A 25,801-nucleotide genomic window follows, 5' to 3' on the forward strand; every position below is an offset into this window, starting at 1 on the left:
GTTATTATTAGTAGTAATAAAATCATAACAAACATAAATATTTGTGCTGAATCACACCTGCACCTCCTCTATTTTATGTCATAGTATGTGTCAGATTTGAAAACAGCCAAGCAGTCATTTAGTTCCAAATGGCATTCTTTGCAGCAAATAATACTTGGAGTGTGAATTTTCCTCTTTTTCCTTCTACTGATGCAGAGGGTGGAACACAAAAACTGGGAAACCTTAAGGTTTGGTGTTGGTCTCATTACAAAGAGAAATGTTTCAGGTTGGGCTTTCTGCTCCTCATTCATTAGGCAGCTAAGGGGGCACATAAGGATAAAAGGCTAAGTTTAAGGGGACAGTTGGTAAAATAAGTGTTTGTCCCTCAGAGAAATAATGGCGTGGACATTTTCGTGTCAAAAATCTCGTAATAGTGACAATAATTAAAATGTGTAATAAGCTATAACAGGAGATTGATATGTAGGACGTAGACATGCAGATAATTACGGTAGAATGATACAAGAGTAAATACAGAGAAAAGCACAACGCTGAGTGTTATTAATATGATACGACAAGCTTTGTGATTTGAATGTGATACAAATGAATGAGTCAGACTTGCCTTTATAAGTTCTTTATATGCTTATATAATGAGAAAATTATCTCCTTAAAAGCTCGACGTGTAAATATTTGCTTGCTGTGATTCATGAATTACACATGTGCAAGTGCTTCTCTAGCCTACACCTAGGGGACTCTCGGTATCCGTTTTGTTTTTTGCAGAGCGAAAGTGCCCTTGAGAAAGAAAAAGAGCTGTCGATCGAACTTGCGAACATCAGGGATGAAGTTGGTAAGTAGGGCCTTGACAGTGAGGGATGTACGACTGTCTTTTCCTGCTGCCTGTGCATGTGTCACAAAAGCGGTTACGTCTCGGGTAGTAACCAGAGCAAAGCTACTTGGACCGAAGGAAGTGTCTTCCCCAGCGGTGGGTTCTCGTAGCCTCGCAGCAAGCCTTGGTTTGGTCTCCGTTGTCATAGAGGCAGCTTCCCCATGGTGCCCGACTCCCCTGTTCCTCGCAGATGGCCTCGTGTCCATCCTCTGCGTGGGGTGCAGTGACAGACACCCTTCCATCCACCACCCCCCCCCGACCCCACCCCCAGGCAGATACAGTTTCTACGAGAAGCAGCTCCGCTTTGACAGGTAACTGAGGATGCTCCCCACCGTCACATACTCTGTGATCTAGAACGAGGTACGGAACGCGGCTCTGGATGGCTTGAAAATTGCCCGGGTTCCTGTTGAAGCTCCTCCTCTTTGTCTGATGGGCTGGTGCAGTTCCGGCTGAACCAGGGGAGACCTTGCCCATGACCGGATGCTCCCCAGACCCTGGCACATCCTAAGAGATGGACCGAGAATGTGCCGTGTTCCCGATCCTTGAGCCCATCTCTCTCTTGGGATCTGTGACTCCAGCAAAGGGGAAGTAACGTGACCTGGTCCCCATGGCCTGCCACCCTCTGGACAGTGAGCCTGTCCCCTCCTTCCGCTGTGGTCCTGGGGGCAGCCCACTGTGCAGTGACGGCCTCCCCCATGAGCAGAGGGACTTGAGCAGCCCCAGCCACCCTCGCCGGGTGGCCTCTCTCTCCAGACCAGCCATGCAAATAGGCACCAGGTCTGAAGGCCACGCTTCCCCGGGGCACCCAGGCCCCGAGGACGAAAGCAGTGATTTCCAAACATGCCTTCCCCCACCCATTTTTTTTTAAAAACCGTAAAAAATATTTTCCTTTGTTTTTTTGCCACGCGTTTTGCGATTTATTTTGCCATTGAGGCAGATCAGCCACAAGTCACAGTCCCCTCCCCAGCCTCCCTCGGTGTGACAGAGGCAGCAGGATGGTGGCATGGCTTCCGGGGGCCTCCACGGGGCATCCCAGGCAAGGAGCCCCATGGGTGAACCCACTTGGAGGTTTTCTGAGAGGCCCAAGGAAGGGAAATGGAGCGTTTGCAGAGGAGCTCCCATGGAGCCCGGGGCCAAGGGCGTGTGTCTCCCTGGGAAATGGCTTGAGTTTGCAGTGGTTCCTGGGCTTTGGGGAACGCGACTGAGGTCCAGGCAGGGCAAGTTGGCTTGCGTCTCTGTCGCTCGGGTTCGCTTTCTCAAAGGGAAATTTGACTCAAGAACAGAGTGATGATGAGACTGCAGTAAAGGTGGCTCTGGTGACACTTAGGTGTGTGGCACCTTCAGTCTGAAGACAGAGGACGAGGTGGTCCACTGTAGGCTGGACCCTCCAGAGCAACATCTGCACCCTTCAGACAAGCTCTGGATCCAGGGTGTTGGTCCTGACCCAGGCCGGTGGGGTGTGTGGGGTGTGCCAGACCCAGAGTCCCCCACCTCCCAGGCTTTCCTCTGTGCTTTCCCGAAGCTTCTGTGTGCAGCGGGGGCTGTGCAGGGATCCTGTTGGGGTTTTGGATTTACGCCTTATTTGATGTCTGCATTAATGCAAAGAACAGAGCCAGACTTCACCTGCCAAATGGAAAGTCATGGGTGTGGGGGAGGGGAGGCTTTGGCAGCACCGCGGCCCCGGCCTCTCAGCTCAGCCTCCAGCCCCCACAGACACCTGAGCAGTGAGTACGTGAACCTCTGTAGAGGTTGCATTTGCGAGGGAGGAAGACGGGGAGCAGGGGATCAGCTGATAACTGCATTGTCATAGATTCTAGTGCCTTGACCTTTGAGCTCTGCCCTCAAAGGCGAAGGGAATTAAGCTTAGAAACCTGACCTTCCAGTGATCGCGTGGAGAGACAGTCAGTCCTGGCTCCTTTCCGCCAGCGCCACCCTCATCTTGGACCTCTTGTCAGCTGAGTCCGTGGTGGCCACAGCAGGTGCTCTGGGGGGGGAGGGAGGTGGGATTTCTAGAGATCGTGAGTTCTGATATAGATGAAAGAAAAGAAGCTGCAAAAAGTTAGACTACTTTAGGGGCACTTGTTACAGATTCCAAAACTGGGCTGGCCTATCCCTCAGCTCTAAACATTGCTGCCTGAAATCTTTCACGGCCATTAAAATGCTGCCCTAATGCTACCAGTATCTGCTGGCCGTACCTTGAGGTGCATAAATTCAAACAAAGGCTTTTCACACCTGGCCAGAATCAGCTTTCCTGGTGGTTCCCAGCCCTGGTGCACAGTAGAATTACCTGGAGTGCTTTTTAGAACGTGGATTCCCAGGCCCTTCCCTGGGGCGACAGAGTCCTTGAGGGTGAGGCCAAGGCACAGCTGCCACACCCTCTCAGGGCGGGTCTCTCTCCCAGCACCTGGCTGTGGTCACCAGCCTGGAAGCTCTCTGAATCTCTTGTTCAAGAATATTTATAACTCATCCTCCAGCATCCCCTCTCCCAAGACTTTGGTGAGTGGAGCTGAAAGTTCCAAGCCTCTCATCACCTTTCCTGTGACCAGCCCCATCCTGAGGCCATCGAAGGGCCGCACAGTAAGTCGTCTTATTAGCATAACCTCAGGGAAGGGGCTCCTTATAAAGACAAAAGGCACGCCTGTCACGCAGGAGATCCAAAGGGTTTTAGGAGCTCCAAGAACGAAGACCAATATGTATTATCGATATGGTATATGGTACCACACCTGGCCAAGGCGATAGAGTCTCCCACCACACCTCGCCAAGGTAACTGTCCAAGGTACCGCCCAGCTCTGGAGAGTGATGGCTTCATTTGAGCACCTTTAGGCAGCAGGCGTGGAGTCACAGCAGGGCAGAGGCGGTCCAGGTCTTCATGACTCCAGACTGTTCCCCACGTTTGAGAGATGGATAACCTGAGACTTGATGGAAGATCTTGGCTAAAGCTGGGACGTCTGTGAGAAGTACCAGGAGAAAAGCTTAGCTCTTCTTAATCTCATTCCAGCCGTTCATTCAGCACATGTTTCTTAGGTGCCTCGTCTGTGCCAGCCACGGGGTCCTCACCACGGATGGTGAAATAGGTCATACCTGCAGTGGGCAGCTTTCTGAGTGGGGGCTGAAGTGCATCCACATCGCAGCCGCTCACCAAGCCCTGAGCCCCGGCCTGGAGCTGCTGTCCCCCACAGGAAGGGGTGCTTTTTTCTAATTGGGACAGAGATACCATGTGGGTTAGCTCCAACCTGGTGCTATAGGTGGACAAGTCACAGCTCATGTCCTCAAGGAGCTTACAGTCAAAGACACCATGCAGGAGCGGCTCATGGAGATGGACCTGGACAGTGACTGAGATTCGGGTAGATGCATGTAGGAGGGGAGCGAGCACAGTTATTGAGGAGCTGCCCCCAGTGAATGTCCCCTAAACTGATGGACGCTATGACCGTGTTGAGGCGTTACCCACCCATTCTGCAAACCTTCGGAAAGGAAAACCCACTCGCCTTTGTGTGGATCAGGAGGCACTTTTCACAGGTGCAGCTTAATAGCTGTAAAACGCCTGTCACGCTCGTCAGAGAATCGACTACGCTTGCCCTTTGGGTTTTTACCATTTTTTGCTGTTACACCACGATGAGCATATTTTTTGCCAATTACTTTTCTCCTCTGGTTTTATTTTCTTGGAATATATTTTCAAACGCATATGCCAGTAATGTTGGGTTTCCAATGGGTTTTCAGCTCACGTACATGTGCAGTATCCTTGATATTTATTCTGTAAATCAGGACAGAAGCTGAGGGTGGATTTCATCTCAGTGTAGCTAGGGTTCCCTTTTAATAGGACGTTAAATCAGTCTCCTTTCCTCTTTCACACACACGCGCACACACACATATCTGAAAAGAGATACACGGTATCCAGTCGTATGTCAAGATGTAGTTTGGAGGCACCTTTTCTGATCCAAGAGTGGAGTCCCTGCAGAGTGGCTGAAATTGCTGTCATCTTTGTTACATTGTTTCTCCCATGGGGACAAGGATCTCTGGTCATCCTCTCGAAAGCTTCTCATCCTCAAATCACCTTCCAGGGTTGATGGCACTTGCCTTGATGTTGGATTTGGCCTCAATTGTGTCTGTCCTTGAAAAAGCCTGCCCCAAACTATAGCACTTGCGGGATAAAAGGGCCCTTGGGGTCTGCAAGAAACTAGAATCCAGCACCACGTCCAGGGAAGGAGGAGCAGAGATTCTGGAAATCTATTTAATACAGTCTTAACATTTCCCAGAAAATGCCGTTCTTAAAATATGAGCCTTGATTTTTTTTGGATGAGGGACATTCTTCAAATTCGGAGGTCAGGTGTGGGGTAACTGAAGGCTCATTCTTACATGGGTAGATGCTGAAACAGACGTGTGGGATGTTCTTCCTGGAAGCAGATTATTTCCTTTCAAGACCTTCTGCTTCCGGTTGTCGACCGGCTCAGGAAGATGCTTTTGAGCCTCTCTGCAGCAAAGCTGCCTTGTTACAAAACCTGAGATATAAAAAATATGAGTTAAAAAACATGAGTTAGATGAACTCCACCGGACAGAAAGGCCCACAATAAATAGCTCGGTTTAAATGGCACCCCTGGCTCTCACCCCTTGTCCCCAGTGCTCTCCCAGCCAGACCAGACTCCTGTGGAAACGTACATGCAGACACAAGTCGGAACAACACGAACCCCACTGCGCGCGTCCCACCAGGTCCCTTCCTCAGGGCTGCTCGAAGCCGAGGCTGCCTCAGTGTGGCGTGAAACGGCCCCTCCTCTCTAAAGACCCCCGTCACCCCGCTGCTTAGTTAGTGGCTCTGCCCCGGTCCACAGTGCTGATGGGCAGAGGTGCCTTCTGCCTCCATGGGTGGCCTCTGTCACCCCCCTCCTCTCTTAAACGTCACACAGCCTCCGCTCTGGCTCCTCTCAAGCCAGGCCCACAGGGTTTTCGTCTTCTTCCAGCTTCAGACTTAAGCTGGACCTTGCCTCTGCCTCTCTGCCAAACACGTTTAAAAACACTGAACTTGGGAGTTACCGTCGTGGTGCAGTGGTTAACGAATCCGACTGGCAACCATGAGGTTGCGGGTTCGATCCCTGCCCTTGCTCAGTGGGTTAACGATCTGGTGTTGCCGTGAGCTGTGGTGTAGGTTGCAGACGCGGCTCGGATGCCGCGTTGCTGTGGCTCTGGCGTAGGCCGGTGGCTACAGCTCCAATTCGACCCCTAGCCTGGGAACCTCCATATGCCGCGGGAGCGGCCCAAAGAAATAGCAAAAAAAGACAAAAAACAAACAAACAAACAAAAAAAAAACACTGAACTCGTGCGGTATAGTTTAAATCAGAAAGCAGTATTTAACAAAGCAGTCATTCTGGCAAAGTTTCTCAGGTACTGCACAGGAAACTAAATGGTTAAATCCACATTTTAAAATCAGTTTATTGAAACAAAGCAAAAAGCAAAAAATTACCTGAATGTTTTCTGTAACATGCAATAATGACATATTAAAGAATTCTGAGGCGTTCCCGACTTGGCTCAGTGGTTAACGAATCCGACTAAGAACCATGAGGTTGCGGGTTCTATCCCTGGCCTTGCTTAGTGGGTGAAGGATCCAGCGTTGCCGTGAGCTGTGGTATAGTTTGCAGACACGGCTTGGATCCCACATTGCTGTGGCTGTGGCGTAGGCTTGGCAGCTACAGCTCCGATTCGACGCCTAGCCTGGGAACCTCCATCTGCCGCGGGTGCAGCCCTAGAAAAGGCAAAAAATAAAAATAATTTAAAAAAAAAAGAATTCTGAGAGTTTTGATAGAAAGGTATGACAGAAATCTAAATTGTGACCATGAGCACTAAATTGTTATTATGTTCGTAAGTTGCTGAATAGAATGAACTTTTCAGTTTATTCTTATTTATAACTAACGACCTGCACATATGTGTACGAAGATTTTACCTTCCAGAGTCAGACATAAAATATGCCTTCCAGTTGATGATTATAATCCCTTGTGCTCCTGGTACTTACCAAGCTCTGTCACATGCTTTGTTTTATTTACCCAATGAGAGACTCTATGAAATAGATGTTGATGTCTTTACTTTATCGGAAGTGGAGGCTCAGAAAGATTAAGTGACCTCCCTAAGAGCACCCAGCTGGTATGGGACAAGAGTCAAGTCTTAAATCCCAGTCTGCAATTCTTCTACGCATCATGTGTAGCTTTACCACGGCATTCCAGCCTGGCCACCACATTTTTGGGGTTGATTTTAATTTGGTAGGTTGAAAAATCAGATAAACATAAAATCGCTTATTTCCCAATTCTGTAAAACTCCCACACGAAATCATAACAGATGCTACTGTGAGCCTGTCTAACCGTGGAGTATAATTCTATGACAGGGTTCGTGCTCATTCATCCCAACTACATCCATCAGGACTGGCTTCAGGAGCAAACACCAAGCTCCCTGAACAATGGCAGCTTAATCAAGATGGATTTTTATTCCTCTTTCATATGGACATTTGGAGGCAAGCCCCCTGAGGCAGCATCCCTGGGGGGCCAGGCTTCCAGCATCTCGCTGTCCTCCCAACCCCAAGACAGGGGGGCCTCTCATGGTCCAGTGTGGCAGTGGTCAGCCCTGGATGCCACATGGTCATCCTAGCCACAGTCCGGGCCGTAGGGAGGAAGAAGGAGGTATCAACAAAGAAGCAGAAACAGAGGCCCGCTCTTCTTGGGGGAAGGTTTCCAGGAACTTGTATCTCATTGGTCAGATCTAAGTCACGGGGTGAGCCTAGTTTCAAGGGGCGCTGGGAAAGGTGCTCTTCTTCCTTGGTGACCTCACCCCGAAGTTTCCTTACTAAGGAGGAAGGGAAGAGCTGCGCCCTCACTTGCCTGCAGCAGGAAGACGGAGAAGATACTCCCGTCACACTACGTAAACGAGAGCAAAGCATCTGCCAGACTGTTTGACGGAAAGCTGGGGGTGCAGTATATGTTAATTCCCCTAAATCAGATTAGCTTCTGCTATCTTCCTTTTTCTCACAACTTCAAAATGCTGAGTTGAAATGCAGAAACCAAGAAGACACCTCACGGGAGGAAAAAAAAAAAAAAACTAATCTTGGAATCACCAAAAAAAAAAAAAAACACACAGACACATTTTCTGATTTATAAAAATCTCTCTTGAAAGCACACCAAGTGAAAGACAGTTTACCAGATTGGGCAAAAAAGCAAGATGCAGCTATGTGCCGCCTAAGAGACACCTACCTCGAATGTAAAGGCACAGATATTTAAAAGTAAAAGGATGGGAAAAATACGCCATGCTAAAACCAATCTGACGGAAATTGGGGTGTCTGTGTTAACGTCACACGAAGTAAACCTCAGGCCGATGCAGTTACTAAGGATGAAGATGCCGTTACGTAAAGATTAAGCACAGTCACCCCGAAGACATAACATACTACATATCCATGTGCCTAAAACTACAGCTTCACATCACATGAAGCAAAAACTGGTGGAACTGAAAGGAGAAATAGACAAAGTCACTATTACAGTTGGAGACGCCTCTCTTGAGAGAACAAGTAGGCAGAAAATCAGTTGAGATTTAAAAGACTCCAACACAGTATCAACCGGCTTGCCCGGATTGATATTCATAGAACATTCCAGCCGACAAGCAGAATGTACATCCTTCTCAAATGCACATGGAGCCCTGAACATCGTGGACCGTATGCTGAGCCTTCAAACAAACCTCAGCAAATATAAAAAAGTTGAAATCATACAGAACGGTTTGGACCATAACTGAATTCAGCTGTAAATCAACAGCATGAAAATCCCTGGAAGACTCCACACACTTGGAAATTAAACAACATACAGTTAACACATGAATCAAGGAGAACCATGACATAATTAGACATTTATATTAAATTGAGTGAAAATAAAAGCAAAAAAATCTGCAGCATGCAAACTCCTCTCTGATCAGCAGAGTGGAGCCATCTCAATTTCCTCCACAACTTTGGCGGGGGGGGGGGGGCGGGGGAGGGCACCCAGATACGTATTTACTATTTAACTATCACTCTCCTGGGTTCTCTGGCGAGGAGGCAGGCAGTGTTACTCCGAAAAAGGCTTGCTCCAGCAGGTACAGTCTGCCGTCAGAAATTTGAGTGTGACAATAGAGCTTCAGATATACTGCTTTCTTTGCAAGATGGACCACTCAGCATGACAAGGTCCAGGAGTTACCTGCCCGCCGGGTAGGAGAATGATGTTCTGAGCTGAGAAATCTTCAGACTGGTGATGTCAGCGGCCCTGATTCGATTTTCTTCCAGTAAATGTAATTTTCTAAAGTCACCTTAGTTTCTATCTCAAACAGGTGCTTACCCATGCACAGGAATATCAAAACCACAGATGCCCTTAAAATACGAGAGGCAACGTTTGGTTGCCATGAAAAATACATCGTCAGCTACAATTCCCCCAAACTGCTACTTCCTCTTTTAAAAAAATTTTATTGTAGTTGATTTACATTGTTCTGTCCATTTCTGCTGTACAGCAAAGTGGCCCCATCACACACATGTGCACACTCTTATTCTCCTATTATCTTTCATCCTGTTTCATCACAAGTGATTGGACATAGTTCCCTGGGTGCCACAGCAGGACCTCATTGCCTCTCCATTCTTAATGGAGCAAAAACTGCTTTGTTCTTTGAGACCGTGATGTATTCTGATTTCAGCAGCCCATTTTTGATCCTTGTAAAATTCTTTGAAATCTATATGTACAGCATCTTCTAGTTATTTGATATGGAGATGGCTATTTTGTGAATCTCTAAAATATTTACTCCTCTATGACTGAAGATAATCCTTTGAGATATAGGTCAAATGTTAATATTTTTAAATCTGTGGGTTTAATCTTTATCCCAGATCGACTGGTTAGAATTTAGTCAGGATACCAAGGACTGCCTGTAAATTATCCTGAAGTCAAGACATTTTTTGAAATATGGAGTCAACTGCCTCCACAAAGCTGTGAATTCGTATAGTAATGTTTACAGTGGTGTGCCGTTTTCAAGGCTTCTTCTCATATGATTTCATTTGATCCTGACAACAGCCACCCTAGAGGATAGGCAGTTAGGTAGGGAGTTCCATCCCTGTTTTGACAGTAACTGAATCATGGCTACAGAGCGTGGAAGCAGGTCACATAACTATTAGGAATAACGGAGCTGGGATCTTATCTTTCCCACCATGACCATAGCACACTGCCTTCGTGTCCTAAGATCTCAGTTGGCCTCTGGGGGAAGATAAGATAAAGCAAGAGAAAGACACGTAACATGCGATATCGGTTTAACCTGAAAATTGCTAAAGAGCATCTTGCCAAACATCATGTTTTACATGACAATCACATTCAAATTATGCAAATATAATCACCTCCCACTGGTGAGTTTCTCACGCATCATGGATCCCTCCTTATTTTTTCTTTGTATCTTGAGCCCCTGTCTCGGGCTTAGCGCATTGAAGGTGAGCCGTGCATTGCTTCATTTTATAAACCTGACTGCGCCCAGAAGATGCAGCTGTTAGTGACCAGGAGTGAAAAGAGACGTCTTTGGGAAATGGGAAAAAGAGTGAAGACACGTTTTCCATCCCGCAGTCTCCAAGCCCGAGGAATAGGGCAAGTGATTTTGTCTTGGAAACGCTTTGAACTATTTGCATACAATGCCAAGCCGTGTTTGGGATATTAGACACCAGTGGTTCTTTCTTCCTAGTTGTTTTTTTTTTTTTAAAGGGCAAGTGAGTTTGTCTATGAAACTCTTTAGGAGTCTCCTTCATGGCTCAGTGGTTAACAGACCCAACTAGAATGCACAAACAAGCATGCGGATTCAATCCCTGGCCTCGATCAGTGGGTTAAGGATCTGGTGTTGCCGAGAGCTGTGGTGTAGGTTGCAGATGCGGCTCAGATCCTGAGTTGCTGTGGCTGTGGTGTAGGTTGGAAGCTGTAGCTCTACTTCAACCCCTAGCCTAGGAACCTCCATATGCTGTGGGTGAGGCCCTAAAGAGCAAACAAAAAAACAAAAACCAAAAAACTCTTTAAACTACTTGCATACAAAGCTGAGCAGTATTTGGGATATTAGACTTCATCATTACAAAGAAAGTGATTCTTCATGGATTTTTTTGTAACATTTGGTTTTTCTTGTCTAATGTGAAATTATTCTCACTTGTTCAGGTAACCACAGATACCCCCATGGCCAGATTCAAGAGTATTATCAGTTTTTTCCCTTAATTTAGAAGTTCATTGAACAAAATAATATGTAAGTTGCAGTATATGCCTATGGTAGATTTAGGTCCCCTTTTTGATCAAAATTGCAGTTTTTCAGCCAATGTCAGGTCTCCGGGAAGTTCATTCTGGTGAAGAAGATGAGAACCAGACCTGTTCTGCACTGCAAGTTGCCATGTAAAGACTTACTAGGTTTTAATGATCATGAATCTGATCATGATCTCAGGGCTTCTTGACACAGCTGTTCTCTTCGTAAGAAAAAGCGCGTGAGGAAGAATTTGGTCAGGATTTCGCTAATGAGGATGATGGTTCCAGATGGAGAGACCAAGCTGGCAGCTCAGTGTGGGGACTGTTAGTGCACCGGGAATGGCTCTGCCTTTCCACAAAACACCTTTTAGCTACGTTTACTAGAGCCTGATATGGAAGAGGAAAATCCCAATTTATTAATTTACAGCAAGAAATGATAGGTCTCCTTATAGGCAGATCTACCTGGAAAGCTAACACTGTAACCAGAAGACTGCTTAGTGGACCAGAATCCAACATGTGCCCTAAGTAATAACGGCATCTCGCTGAGACAGCCTCGGGCAGCCATCTGCTTAACTCTTTCTTTTCTGGGACCTCAGTAAGGCTTAGCCAGGGGTCCCCGGGGGAGGAGATGAGGCCCGTTAGAATCACCTGGTTGCTCTCACCAACTACCCACGCGTGCCCTGACTTCTGCTTCCAGCTGCTACCTAGTAACTCGTACTGGACTGACTGTCTCACTGTCCACAGCCCTAAGCCACAAACCCCACGGGGCAGCTGTTGCCGAGTGATTGATGCACAGCCCAGGCCTGTGATCTTTGGAGAAAGGGATCACTCTAAGTGGGCCCCCTGTTAGCCCCAGCTTTCCGCCCGGGGTCACCTCTCAGACCACTGCACAGAGAGGTGGTCCAGGCAGGGACCCCCATCCGTTGAGCTGAGAAACCAGAGTTCCAGGTGATTAAAGCCGCTAGAAATTGTGGGGCCAAGCACTGGAGAGCAGTAAGCTGGGCAGAAGGGGCCCCAGAAATTTAAACGGGGCATTCCCAGGGAATCTTAGATGAAGCATAAGCTGCACGTATCCAGGGAGGCCTGGCCGAGGGCGGCTACTGCAGGATGGAGCTGGATGGAGGCACCGGCGACAGTGCAGGGCGGGGAGAGGAGGGAATTCCAGCCCCGCCAGGGTGGAGAGATCTTCCTGAGCATCCCGACCGGTTGGTCACGGCCTGAGGCAGGCCTGGCTTTAGGAGTCATGACCATGACCCCATAACTGAGAGTAAGTCTCTCTAGTGGACCCACCCTAACAAAGAATAAAACCACGTCAGGCAGAGTCAAAGGTGGCTAAGGATCACCTGCCTGCCAGCAAAACTCAACACCTATCAATGGGAGACAAAGTAGGGACCCTCCCCCCAGGGTGTTCCATCATGTTGAATAGAGATTTTTTAAAAATCAGACCTATAAGGGAGTTCCCTTGTGGTGCAGTGGGTTAAGGATCGGGTATTGTCACTGCAGTGGCTCAGGTCGCTACTGTGGTGTGGGTTCAAGCTCTGGCCTGGGAACTTCCTCGTGCCATGGGTGTGGCCAAAAAAAAAAATTAGACCTACAAAAAGCAGAACTCATAATCAAGGAAGAAATTAGTTGATAGACGTGAGTATTGAAATCACCCAGCTGTTGGAGCTACCAGATAAAAATGTTCAGAAGCTGTTATAAACATATTCACTCACTTTTAGAGAAAGAAGAATATGGTAACCAGGTAGGGAGCCCCAAGAGACAAAAGAACGAAATGGAAGCGTCAGAGCCTGGAAGTCGAATCTCTGAGATGAGAAATTCACTGGAGGCTGCAGGGAAAAGGGTCCGTGACTTGAAGACAATCCACAGATGTTACCCAGCCTGAAGAACAGAGGGGAAAAAAGACGAAAAGAAAACGAACAAGTGTCAGGACCTGTGGGACTGTTCCAGGCAGTCTAACAGATGCATAATTGGATTGCAGAAAAGCCGGCAATCAGGGAACTGTTTTTGAAAAAAATGATGTGTAGAGACATCCTAAATTTGGTTTGAAAAGAGAAATCTGCAGACTCAAGAAGCAGGGAACCCCAAACAGGATAAATTCAGACACATAAACCACACCTAAGACATCGTCGTCAAACTGCTGAAAACCAAAGATAAAGAAGTACCAAAGGCAGCCAGAGAAAGGCACACATCACACACGGAGGACAGGATGTGAGTGACAGTTAACCAGCAGACCGAGGCTGTGGAATGACATTGTTACACTGCTGATAGAATAAAAACACAAACAGAAACCCAGAATTCAAAATCCAGAGAAAACCTCCTTTCAAAAGGAGGGAAACGCGAAATTGCAAGGAAGAATCACGATTACCAAAATGCTAACTGTGTGCATCCATGTAAAAAGATTGTTCGCTTTGTTCTGCAATTGCTCCATTTTCAGGTGTTGGATGACCTACGAATACATCCATATAATCAGCACCCAGCACCAAGGATGCTTGCGTCCCTGCAGACAGTCCCCCCAGGCCTCTCTCCAGACAGTTCTACCTGCTCCCTCCCTCTGAAGCACCCACTTCACTCACCCCACGTTAGTTTGCCCGGTCTTGGACGTCATACAGATGGGGTCAGACAGCATGTAGCCTTTCGTGTGTGGACGCTTTTGCTCCGCACGAGAGGTTCGTCCACGGGGCCGACTGTTTGAGTAGTCTGTGTCCTTTCGTTGTCGAGTAGTGTTGCGTTGGCATCCGGGTACCCACCGTAATTATCCATCCTCCTGCGGAGACACCTCTGGCTTCTTCCCACATCTTGCTGTAACAAATGAGGCCATTCTGACAATCCTTGCCCAAGTCTTTTTGCCAACAGGCGTGTTTTCTTTTCCCTCCGTTAAATTCCGCCATGAGAAATGACTGGGTCACAGGACAGATGTGAGTTTTGCAGAAACTGCCAGACAGTTCTGGACATGGTGGTTCTGTTTGGCACCGTCCCCGCCAGTGTCGGCGTGTTCCAGTCCCTCCACGTCCTCCCCAACATTCGGTACCGTCGGTACTTTTGTGGTTGTTTTATCTCATTGTGGTTTTAATTTGCGTTCCCCTAATCGCTAATGAAGTTGAGCCCTTTTTTTGAATTATAGTCGCTTTACGATGTTGTGTCCGCTTCTGCCGTACAGTCAGTGACCCGGTCATATCGGTACATTCTTCTTCTCCCGCTGTCTTCCATCAGTTCTACCCAAAGAGACTGGATGTGTGTGTGCTTATCCATTTTAAATGGAATAGTGCGTACCTACCAACCCCAGACGCACTTTCCATATGCTCATTGGCTATTTAGATATCTTCTTCCGTGAGGTGTCTCTTGCCCCCTTTTTATTGCATAATTTGTCTTTTCACTGAATGGCAGCCACCCCCTTCACCAGGGCACGGGGGCTCTTTCAAGGCTGCCACTGTTCCATCTGGCCCACATCATCGTATTTGGGATCTATCTTCTCCCGTTACCGTCCTGGTTTATCCCAAGAACAGCCAAGCTGCTGTACCAAAGAGGCACCTGAATACGATGGGATAAAGAAGATGGAGAGAGATTTTTCTCTCGTGTAATTGTCCGCAGGTTTCAGCCCGAGGGAAGGGGAAGGTTGGAAGGAAGAGGGGAAGCAGCTGCCTCTTGAGGATCCGACCTAGACGCTGCCACGTCACTTCCTGACATGCCCTGACCAAGGGCAAGCACGTGGGCCCCCCAGAGCTGCAAGGGAGGCTGGAAGCTGGCGTGTCCGGCACCAGCCATTTCTGTTAACACTTAGCGAGTATTTTAAATAAAAGAAGGCAAAGGAGATGAGGGACAGTTAGGCTATTTTTTTTTTCTTTTTTGGCTGAACCCGAGGCATTTAGAAGTTCCCGTTCCAGGGATCGAATCCGAGCCGCAGCGGCAACAACACCAGATCTTTAACCCACTCTGCCTGTGCCGAGCGGGGGATTGAACCTGCACCACTGCAGAGACAATGCTGGATCCCTAACCTGCTGTGCCACAGCGGGCACTCCATCAACCACAGTTTTAAGCTCAGTTGTTGGCACCACGATTCACAGAGTAAACCAACACAGAAAGTGGGGATCACCCCCAACCTGCCGCTTCCTCCCCTTCGCACCTGATGTCCAGGAGGTCACTGGGTCCCCCTGATTATAACGGAAGCACATCCTACTTCTGACCTCTCCTCATTCCTGGGGTGACTTGGTCTCTCCTTTTGCAAACACCCCCTCACTCATCCCCTTCCTTCCCTTCCTGCCCCTCTGGGAAGTGACAGTCCATCCTCTGTCACTTCCCTGAGTATATGCCATTAGTACCGGACACATGTTTGCTTGTGACAAAACAACATGTGCCTCTAGGGAGGGAAACTGCTTCCCCCCACGTGCTTCTCAGACCTGCTCCAAGACAGCGCTTTTGTTTTGTTCTCTTTAATGTCTGCCTCTCCAGGTTTTTTTTTTTTTTTTTTTTTTTTTGCTTTTTTATTTGAAGTACAGTTAATTTACAATGTTGTGTTCGTTTCAAGTGTACAGCAAAGTGATTCAGATAGATAGATAAGCGTTCCCACTGTGGTACAGTAGGATCAGCAGTGTCTCTGCAGTGCCAGGATGCAGATTCAATCCCCAGCACGGCACGGTGGGTCAAAGGAGCTGGTGTTGTTGCAGCTTCAGTGTAGGTTGCAACTGTGACTCAGATCTGATTCAGATAGATAGATAAGCGTTCCCACTGTGGTACAGTAGGATCAGCAGTGTCTCTGCAGTGCCAGGATGCAGATTCAATCCCCAGCACGGCACGGTGGGTCAAAGGAGCTGGTGTTGTTGCAGCTTCAGTGTAGGTTGCAACTGTGACTCAGATCTGATCCCTGGCCCAGGAACTTGGTGTTCTGTGGAGCAGCCAAAAAAAGAAAAAAATAAATAAATAAAATTATATATATTACATATATAATTATATATCATATATAATATCATATGATATATATTATATATCCTTTTATACTATATAGTACATAATTGTGGGCATTTGGAAGTTCCCAGCCTAGGGGTCATATCAGAGCTGCACCTGCTGCCTACACCACAGTTCATGGCAATGCAGGATCCTGAACCCACTGAGCCAGGCCAGGGATCAAACCCACATCCTCACGGATTCGTTCCCACTGAGCCAGGCCAGGAACTCCTGTCGTTGTATTCTTCCCATCAGAGTTTCAGTGCACAAGCTTCTTCTGTTCCTGCTCTGCTGTCCACTTTCTCCTCCTCTTCTATCCCCAAACCCCGCTTCTTCTTCACTTGCTCCCAGAAGCGGGGCAAGTCCTTGAAGGACCTTGTCCAGTGATGCAAGTCAGGAAGGCCTTGGGCAAGAGGGTGACCAGGGGGGAACCAGACAGAGGCGCTGGGTGCCTGGGAGGGGCTGAAAGAGTGAGGCTGCTGCTTGGCATTTATTCAGTATTTACTTAGGCCGATCAGGGGATAAACTGATCTTTTTCTTAATGAAAAAATGTTCACAAAAGCATTCCTATACTTAAAGTAATTCCATGGCCTTTCCTTCAAGTCCACAATCTGGAAAGAAAGAAAAAAAAATTGGCAAAAGCATTTCCTACTTTTCTGTAAGATTGTTCTCTTCCATAGGATTTCTCTTTAGGGATTTTCTAAACCGGGCAGCTTCTTGGGGTGGGATGGGGGCGCGCGTTTTAAAGGGTTTGCTTTAGATAATGAATCACTTCATCTCAAGGAGCAACCCCACAGTGTACACACCAACACGGACACGCGCGCGCACACACCACGTGCAGGTGAATCAAGCACACGTCAGACCACAGTCAGCGGCGATTGGTCGGAAGGACGGGGATTTTCTTTGATCCCCTTCCCACCTCACCCCGGGGGGCAGGACGGTCTGCACTTGGCCAGGTTTGGAGGAGTTGTGTGGGGATGCCCGCGGTCATCAGACAACCAGGGCACGGCCAGCAGGCGAAAGCCACACCAGGTATTTTACCAGGGAGAACTGGACGTGATGAGCAGTCAGCTAGGCCGGTAAAAAGACAAAACAAGAACCCGGAGGCTTCGTGGAGGGAGCAGCTGCAGGAAGCAGCTGGGGATGCTCGGGAAGAGTTTGGGGAGGATTCGGATGTAGGACCCTGGACGAGGCACGTGGGGTGGCGGAGCTGAACCCCAGACGTCTGACCAGGGGGACTGAACTTCGAGCCAGGTGTCTGTGAGGGACCCGGAAGGAGGGATGTCACGTGGAGAAGAGCCCACGTGCACAGGCCCTGGGGTGGGCATGTGTCGAGGGCGTCCTAGCTCTTGCACAGAGAGGGCCTGGGGGACGCACACAGTGGGGGCTTGTTCAAAATGCAGCTTCCCGGGCCCCACCCCAGACTCTGAATTCATGTCTGCATGGTAGCAAGAGCCCGAGATCCTTTGTATTAAAGTTTAAGAAACCCTGCTTTTGTTGACGGGAGTGGTTCTCAAGCAAGGGCCATGGGCCAGCAGCATCAGCCTCACCTGGGAACGTGCTAGAAATGCAGGTTCTCAGGCCCATCCCAGAAAGTCAGGGGTGGGGCCCGGGGGCCTGTTGCAACAAGCCCCACGTCTGATCCCGATTCCTGCTCAAGTCTGCACCCCACCGGCTTAGGGCAGGGGCACGCGGCAGCATGGCCTTGAGATGCTGCGGACTTGGACAGACTTGGTTCCGCTGTTCAGGTTCCTCTTCTGCTAAACGGGGTCTCCTATTAAACGAGGTTGGAATCACACCCACTTCATAGAGTTTGGTGCAGCTCGATAACCGTTTCGCGAGGGTGCTGGGCGGAGCGTGGGGCACACAGAGCGCTCAGCGCCTGGAGCTGTGAAGCTGGGGACAGTGAGGGTCTCAGAGGACCCCCCACCTCCCACGTGGCTCCTTCCTCTCTCTCTGCCCGAGACCTCTTTCCTTGAGAACCGTGGAAGAGACTCAGAAATGGTTGCATCTTCTGGTACCTAGCGTGGTCCAAAAGCCCCTCTTAATTCTCTTTGATTGTATTTTTAAAAACAGACCTGTGATGGTCCAGCCAACCAGTAGCCGAGGGAGGAACTTGTCAGGGATTTTGATGAAGATCATTGTCACGCAGGCGTCTGCTTGCCAGCAGTGCCTTAGGGACCACGGGCCACTCTTGTGTCCAGCACGTAAGGTAGACACGGTCGTCTCAGACTTGGGATTTGACACAAGCGGTCAGTTCCCTGCCTCTGATGAGACCCAGGGCAGTGGTCACAGGTCTTACCTGATAACTGTGTCCTCAGACAGTAAGTGCTTGGGGATGTGCTGCAGCCTCCGTAAACCACATGGAAGCCATTTTTAGCCAAGGACGCACCGAATAGCAGCGTCTTGGCTCCAGTTGTCACCTTGGGTCCAGTCCACCTAGATGCACGTGTGGAACATGTGTGTCTTTATGCTCTGTCCCACCCTCGCATTCACCACGGGGGAGACTATTCCTATTTGTAATATTTCAGTGATCCTCTGTACCCCCCTCAAAAACAATAAACAGCTGCAATTTATGGAAAAATAATAGAGACCAAGTATGAAGCCGAGCACTTACTCTGAATTATCCCATTTCAACCTCACACTAGAACCTGAGAGTCAAGTTCTCGTGCATTTTACGGATGAGGACACTGAGGCTTCGAGGGGTTAATCCCCTGCACAGGCGCATCAGCTGAGATCAAGTCTCTTGGACACTGCAGCCCACGCTGTTGCCACAGCCTTTGGAGGAAGGAGTCTTTAACTCAGCGGCATATAAAGCCAGTAACAGGATCAACCAAGAATGACTGGAGCTCTTAGATAACCAGGAGTTTCCTTAACTGAAATAGGCCATAGCCTTTCTTAAAAACTATCGTGTGGACCTCTGATATCGTTCCCAGATGTCCTCTACCAGGGACACCCATAGTCTTACTCAGGCCAGTCTAGATGGCACCCCAGCACAGCTAGGATCCTGCTGACCCGGAGCTGAGCCCAGCTTCCTCTCCTCGCCATGGGTGCCAGGCTGCCCCCCTTCTCTTACAGGGCCTCATAAGCATTCTCTCTCTCTCTGGGTTTGAATTTGCTTGAAATCACTGTAAAAACCGTCTCCATCAAACAGCTCCCACCAGCCCATCATGGACAGTAAGCACTGCCAGGGCCACTACCTGACTGGTTCCTTGTTCGTTGCTGGAGATGGTAACCTGTCTGTGTCTCCATCATCCAGGAGCCTCTTGTCCTTCTCTAATGGGAGGACCTGTGCCCATGCCTGTGGGTTTTCCAGCCTCCCAGCAGCGGGGGAGGCAGAGCAAGGGGCCAAAATAAAGGCCCTCCCCTCACAATCACTCTTCCAGCAGCACAGCTGAAATGTCACAGGTACAAGTGTAGTGTACATTTCCTACCTAGTCCTCAGGGTGGCTACCCTTAAATGTGTAATGTTTTCCCCCAAATTGACCCTGTTTGGGTTTGCTTGTCCAGCCCCTATTCCCTGCTTCGAAGGGGGGTCAGCACGATTCATCATCTGCTCTCGGTTGGATTTATTTCATTTTTCTCTAATGCGCCATTCTTTCTGCTTCACATCCTAGAACTCAGCAGTCACTCCTTCCCCTTGACCAGGTCCTGAAGCCAGATCCACCCCCACCCCTCCTTGTGGAGTCCTGAGCCCCCATGGCCTTCCACCCTGGGGTAGGCGCCTTGGTTTACGGGGGGCGCTTCAAGGCCACACATCTGGACGTGTGCTCACTGTGGACCGAGGACATGCTCTTTGGTTTTGAGGATGGAGACGGAGATTTTGTTTTACTTTGTGAACAGCCTTGAAGCCACCTCCTCAGGCACCTAGAGATGGCGTGGTTAGAGAGAGGAGCCCCACGGAGCAGGGAGCCCCCTGTGCCACCCACGCCCCTCACGTACTCAGGGTCATGCTTCTCGGGTGACTTTCCCAAGGATCTTGTTAATATGCAGGTTCCGAGTCCATCAGTCTGGGGTGGGCCTGAGACTCTGCATTTCTCACAAGCTCGCAGGCGAGAGGACCACAGTCCGTACAGGAAGGCCCCTGCACATGGCTCAGCGAGGGGGAGCTTGGAGCCAGCCGGACGGACCCTTTCTGGGCGTGTCCCACCTATAAACACACCTAACCCTGCCTCCACCTGCAGGGCAGAGCTGTCGTCCTTTGCAGTGGAAAGTCACCTTTCAAAATGTTCGCTCAGCGTAGTGCCTATAAATTCGAATGGTCTGCCTGCTGGAACGAAGCTGGGACTTTGCACAGAAATGACAAAGTAATGATTGTTGTGGAAGCGGTGAGACGCCTGTGGGCTGTTCTGTTCTAGACACATCCCAGGACAAGCTGGTCACCTGTTACTTGAGATTTGCCCCCACACAGGGGACACAAACCCCTCAGCAAGGACCACCCAGCACCTGGAAGTGAGACTCGAAGGGGTGTGGCTCACCCATGGCGCTGGCTCCTCTGTGTGCTCCTTCTGTGTCTGTGGCTAAAATTGATGGGTGGAAACGATTTGTTCCTTGGAGTCAATGATGTGTTTGAAAGTCATGGCAAGAAGCTGGGAGGAGTTCCTGGGGACAGGCACGCCTCCTTAAAAAAATGGATTCTGTAGGTTTAAAACATGAACCCCTCATTCCTGTGCAAAACTAAAAGCCACATACCCTCGAATAACAGAGACAGTCGCCAGTCTGGCCAGACCTCAGGGACAATGTTCCAAAGCCTGTGGGGAGCACAGAACGCCGGGCTGAGCGTTCGACCCCCTGAGGACAGCAAGGCAGTATTTAAACCACCACCAGTGAACCGATTACAGTTTGTAATCTGCAGCCCCTCCGTCTCCGTCCCCAAGAGCGAATAAGGAGAACGGACGGGTCAGAGGGCGGAGGTCCGCCCCCAGCTGTGAAGCTTTGGAAGGGATGGTCGCAGAACTTACTGTTTAGAACTCTCTAGAGGGGATTCTACTCAGTAACGAGGGAGGCAGAGTCTCAGTTTAGGCTTCTGTTCAGACACCTTCCGGGAAGTCATTAAACGCGCCTCTGAAAGGGATGTCCAAGCCGGAGGTGATATTAACTGAACACTTTAGGTCACGCATATCAATTTCAGATCAAATTTGAGGGTCATCTTTTCGAGGCCACATGGCACAGGAGAAAAAAAGATTAAAAGCAGTAAATGCTCGCTGCCACCTCGTGGCCCCGCTCTCTGGCCTGTGCAAACCGGCCTTCGGAGCCGCCGGCCCGGGTAGACCCGGAGGAAAGGGAGGAGCAGGCTGGGCGCAGAGCCCTCTGCCCGGAGAGCCGTTCCCTGTTCCCAGGCGTCAGTGTCATCAGACCTCACGTGGAGCGCGTTTGGTTCTCTTCTCCAAACTTCGGGTAAGAGCCACCCTCCTAAATCCATTTCCTCCTTCCTCCTTCCCCCCATGAAATCACTGTCGGATTTTTCTCCTCTCTGACCAAGAAGGTTACTTCTAGGCATCGCAGTTACGTTCGCCCACAGGGCAGCCCTTAGCCATTTGTCGAAAGGCTCATCCTTTCGCTTAAGGAACGCACACAAATGACACGAAGTACTTATATTCAAAAAGCACCTTCGCTGATGGGGATTTTCGCATCTGTTTCTCCTTCTATTTCTTTGTCGCCTTTCTTCCCAAACGTGAGGCAAAACAGCAGTAGTCTTATTCGAAAGAGCTCTGCTGAAATTTGGAGTGAATCCCAGCTTCCGAGTTGGTGCTGGAGCAGTGTGGACAAGCGACTTCATCGCTCCGAGCCTTCAGTTCCTCTCCTATAAAATCAGAGCAAACGCTGCAGCGGGCAGCACAGGTTACACAAGTCGATATTGTGCATTAAAGAACCTGATAAACTGAGACAGACGGAGATGCCACGCGCCGACGTTCCCGCTCGTCTCTCCCGCCGCTGGGTGGCGGGTCACGCTGCAAAGCACGTTTCCGCTGCAGGTGAAGCTGCTCTCGAGAGGGGGTCCCTTTTCGAAGGACCATAAGAAAAATGGCATAACCTTCCTTCTTCCTCCAGAGAAGACAGTGGACAAACATCAGCTCCTCTTGATGACCCTTGGTCACCCGGAGAGTGGCCACAGAATTCTAGAATGCAGGGGCAAGGGCTTAGCACTCAGAGCCTCTATCTGTTATCGCTCGGGCCGCTGTGACAGAATACCCTGCGCTGGGGGGCTCATACCACGGACTTTTATCTTACAGTTCTGGAAGCTGGAGTCCAGATCGGAGGCCGGCAGGGTTGGTTTCTGTTGCAGCCTCTGTCCTTGGCCTGCAGGGAAGCGTCTTCTCCGTGTCCTCAGTGGCCTCTGAGACGTCTCCAGGGACTCCCCTTCTTCTTAAATGGACACCAGTCATGTTGGATCCAGGCATCCCCCCCCCCAAAAAAAAGTAGCGTCATTTCAACGTAATCACCTCTTCAGAGAGTCGCATCTCCAAATACGGTTACGGGCTGAGGTCCTGGGGACTGGGGCTCCAACATATGACTTTAGGGGGAATATACTGCAGCCCATAATGGTGCCCACCCTCCTCACTTTACAGATAAGGATGTTGAGACCAGAGAGGTTGAGTAAGTTGCCAGAATTCCCACAGCTGGTGTCTGTAGAGCCTGGGACGGAGGCTGACCTGGAGACCAGAATGCTCCTGCCTCCCCCACCTTACTGGGTCCTGTCCTTGTCTCCTGTCCCTTCCAGGTGTCACCTGACCAGTTCCGGCCTGGGCTTTCACTCCCCCATGGCGCCCCCACCCCCTCTGGTCTCGGGTTATCCGGATTCAGTGTGCAGAAGCACTTACACAGCCACGTGCTGTTCCTCTGTGTGGACGATCGAGTAGTAAGCGGGTGGGACGTGAGTGGGGCGCTTCGTGACACGGGTTCAGGAATCATGAGGCTCCCACACAGTCGCCCAGATGGGGGCTATATTCCCAAAGTTTGACCCACAAGTAAAATGTTAGCTTACTTTCAAACACCACTTTGGTAAGAAACTTAGCCGTGTGTGTTCCGTCACAATCGAAACGCCCAGCAGCTAGAAAATGCCCTTCATCTGACTACAGCCTCGAATCTTGCACGAACCGTTTACACACCCGCAGGGAGGAAAACACTTCTGTTGATCTGCCCCCCTTCACGGGGCGGTGGGGGGGGGCCTTAATAACTAGAGTCTGTCCCGCCGTCTCGTGCTTCTAAGACTTCAACACGTTTGTAAAATGGCCCACAGCCTATGCCCCATGTGAGACGGAATGCTCTCATTAATCAGTGGGGTGTCACAAGGCCTGTCAAAATTCAGCAGTCCCAAATTTCACATTTTTCATACTAATTGACAACATCCAGAAAGGCCTTTCCCCAGTACCCTGTGCCCGAGGCGAATTCCCCAAAGCGTTTGTGAGCCCTGGGCCGTCATATACACATGAAGTCAGCTATTGGTTCAGTAGAGATTTATTGGCTGCCGACTGTGCACTTTTGTCCCAAGGCCGACGCCTCCCCTGATGTTCGAGCCTCCTTAAATGGCACCCCCATGCCCAGTGGCTCAGACCAGTAGCCTGAGTCATCCCCCGTTCCAATTTCTGGCTCTCCCTCGTCTCCCTCGTCCAGTCCAGAAGCAGGTGCAGGTGGCTTTGTCTTCCAAATGCATCACACATCCATCCAGCCCTGACCAGGCTGCAGCCCCAGTCCCAGAGGTCTTTACATCCACCTGGACCGCAGAAACATCCTGCAAACGGCTTTCCTTCCGTCTATTCCCCGTGCAGCCACCAGGGGGCTCTTGCAGAAGGGTAGTGAGTGAGTTCTTCGTTATCCCCAGGTTAAGACTGTTGGGGTCTTCTATGGCGCGTGGGGGCGGCTCCCACCAGAGAGGCCCAGGAGAGGGAGGGGAGGGGCCTGGGCCCCAGACCCCAGCCCCTGCTGTGTAGGGCATCGCTGCTGCCGTGGGGGCCTCCTAATTCTTGAGAAAGAATTATTCTTTCTCAAACCCTAATGCCCTCAGACACCTGCCTGGGGGGCAGGGCGTGCCCGATGTGTGGTACCCAGGAAGCGCTCTACAAAGGCTCGCTGTTGGTCCTCTAGTGACTCCCTTTTAGTCCCAGGCCCTGGAGACGTCCACGGACCTGCAGAGATGCCGGGGGACCCAGGACTTTCCCCCTGACTCTTTCACCCTCATTTCTATTCCTAGTCCATGAACCTGTCTTTCTCCATGTCAGCCCCTCCTTTTCTCTCTTCTTGATACTTTCATCAAAAAGAAAGAGAAAGATCAAGGCTGTAAAGGACCTTGTGGCCCGGGACCCCGACAGCGTGTTGGTGGGTCACTGTGGTCTAAGCGTGGACGGAGACCGTCGCCACCGGAGGGCATATCCAGGCGTTGTAGCTCCCCCTGGTGGCCATTGATCTATTACAAGGTCACTGCCATCAACAAAACCACACACACAGAAAACAAAACACCTTCACAAGGGTGTTCATAATCTTTAACCTCACATAATTCCCTTTCTAGGAATTTACCCTAATGAAAAATCAAAAAATATAGGAAGGACACAAACCAAATTCCCAGCACTTAAGGCCATGTAAATTACAGTGTGTCCACATGAAAATAGGTCACCATAAAAATATTAAGCAGGAAGACATGGAAGATTCCTAACAGAATATTAAGAATTCACACCACTGCAACAGCTATGAAGGGATGATGCAACTGAATGTCTCATCTTCTTTGTGTAGTGAGATTATGGGTGATTTTTAAATTACATTTTTCTCCTTGGAAGTTATTTTATCTTTTCAATTACTCCCTTTCTCTCGAAGAAGCAACTTCATCGTTTAGCTGGCTGTGGGGTCTCCTCTCAATATGTAGCATACTGACTGTGTTAGTTTACTAGGGTTGCCATGACCAGGTACCCAGGTTGAGGGGTTTAAGCACCAGAAAGTTATTTTCTCAGAGTCCTGGAGGCTGGAAATCGGAGATCCAGTGCCAGCATTTGAGGCATCTCTTTTTGGCTTATGAGGGTCGCCTTGTGTTCCGTCCAGGGACGTCTGTGTCCTGTAGACCTCAGCCATAGTGGATGAGGACTGACCCTAATGACCTCACTGTAACTTCATCACGCCTGTAAAAATCCTGTCTCCAACGGTGCTCACGTTCTGAGGCGCCAGGGGCTGGGACTCCCACATGTGAATTCCGAGGGCACACAACTGAGCCCCCAAGAGTGACTGTTATAATAATGCCGCTTATTTATATGCAGCCTCGCTTCTTTATATTTAGATGGTTTATTTTATAATTGTTATAGCTAAAGTATTTCCTCTGACATAGAAGCCCGCGTGGTATTATTCCTTAAATGCTTTATCACAAGCTATGGAGCCAGATCCTTTAAAGTCTAGTGCTGTCATTTCTGATCTTCGCTGTCTCTTTGGTAAACCATCAAGTTCTAATTATTTAAGGGACATGTGGGGTAATTGTCTGCAGAAAATGGATCGTACTTCCTGGGTTTTTCCCTCTCATTTGAGTTATGACTGTGGAATATATGTATATACTCCTTACACACATACATATGTGTATATATATTCATACGTCCGTATATGTGTGTGTTCAGTTATTTGAAACGGTACCGCAGACTCTAATCCTGTTTTTGCTTTTCGAGCTCCTGTTTAGGAATGGGCCATGCTATAAGGCGCTTGGCCAATCATAATCCTGTTATTGTAGAAATTACTTTCTCAGCGTCTCAGGTGCTGGGCGTTTATGGCTGTGGTGTTTGCCTCGCACACT

General features: G+C 49.4%; 1 protein-coding gene across 12 annotated transcripts in view; it reads left to right on the plus strand.

The window, feature by feature from the left end:
- MTUS2 (microtubule associated scaffold protein 2) overlaps positions 1 to 25,801 on the plus strand; it is a 493,299-nt gene that overhangs the window by 428,846 nt on the left and 38,652 nt on the right. For 11 of the 12 annotated variants that reach the window (XM_021065174.2, XM_021065171.2, XM_021065172.2 and 8 more), the window contains one exon: positions 757 to 823. In XM_021065174.2, coding sequence (XP_020920833.1) covers positions 757 to 823 — 67 coding nt within the window. Of the gene's footprint in view, positions 1 to 756; positions 5,393 to 5,660; positions 6,161 to 25,801 lie in introns of those variants that run through there. The other variant, XR_014819036.1, reaches the window with a different exon arrangement.

Source organism: Sus scrofa, chromosome 11 (genome assembly GCF_054392235.1).
Source record: "Sus scrofa isolate SSC_HxYL_T2T_F1_AM1 chromosome 11, Sscrofa_HxYL_maternal_Yorkshire_Landrace_v2.0, whole genome shotgun sequence".
NCBI classification, from domain to species: domain Eukaryota; kingdom Metazoa; phylum Chordata; class Mammalia; order Artiodactyla; family Suidae; genus Sus; species Sus scrofa.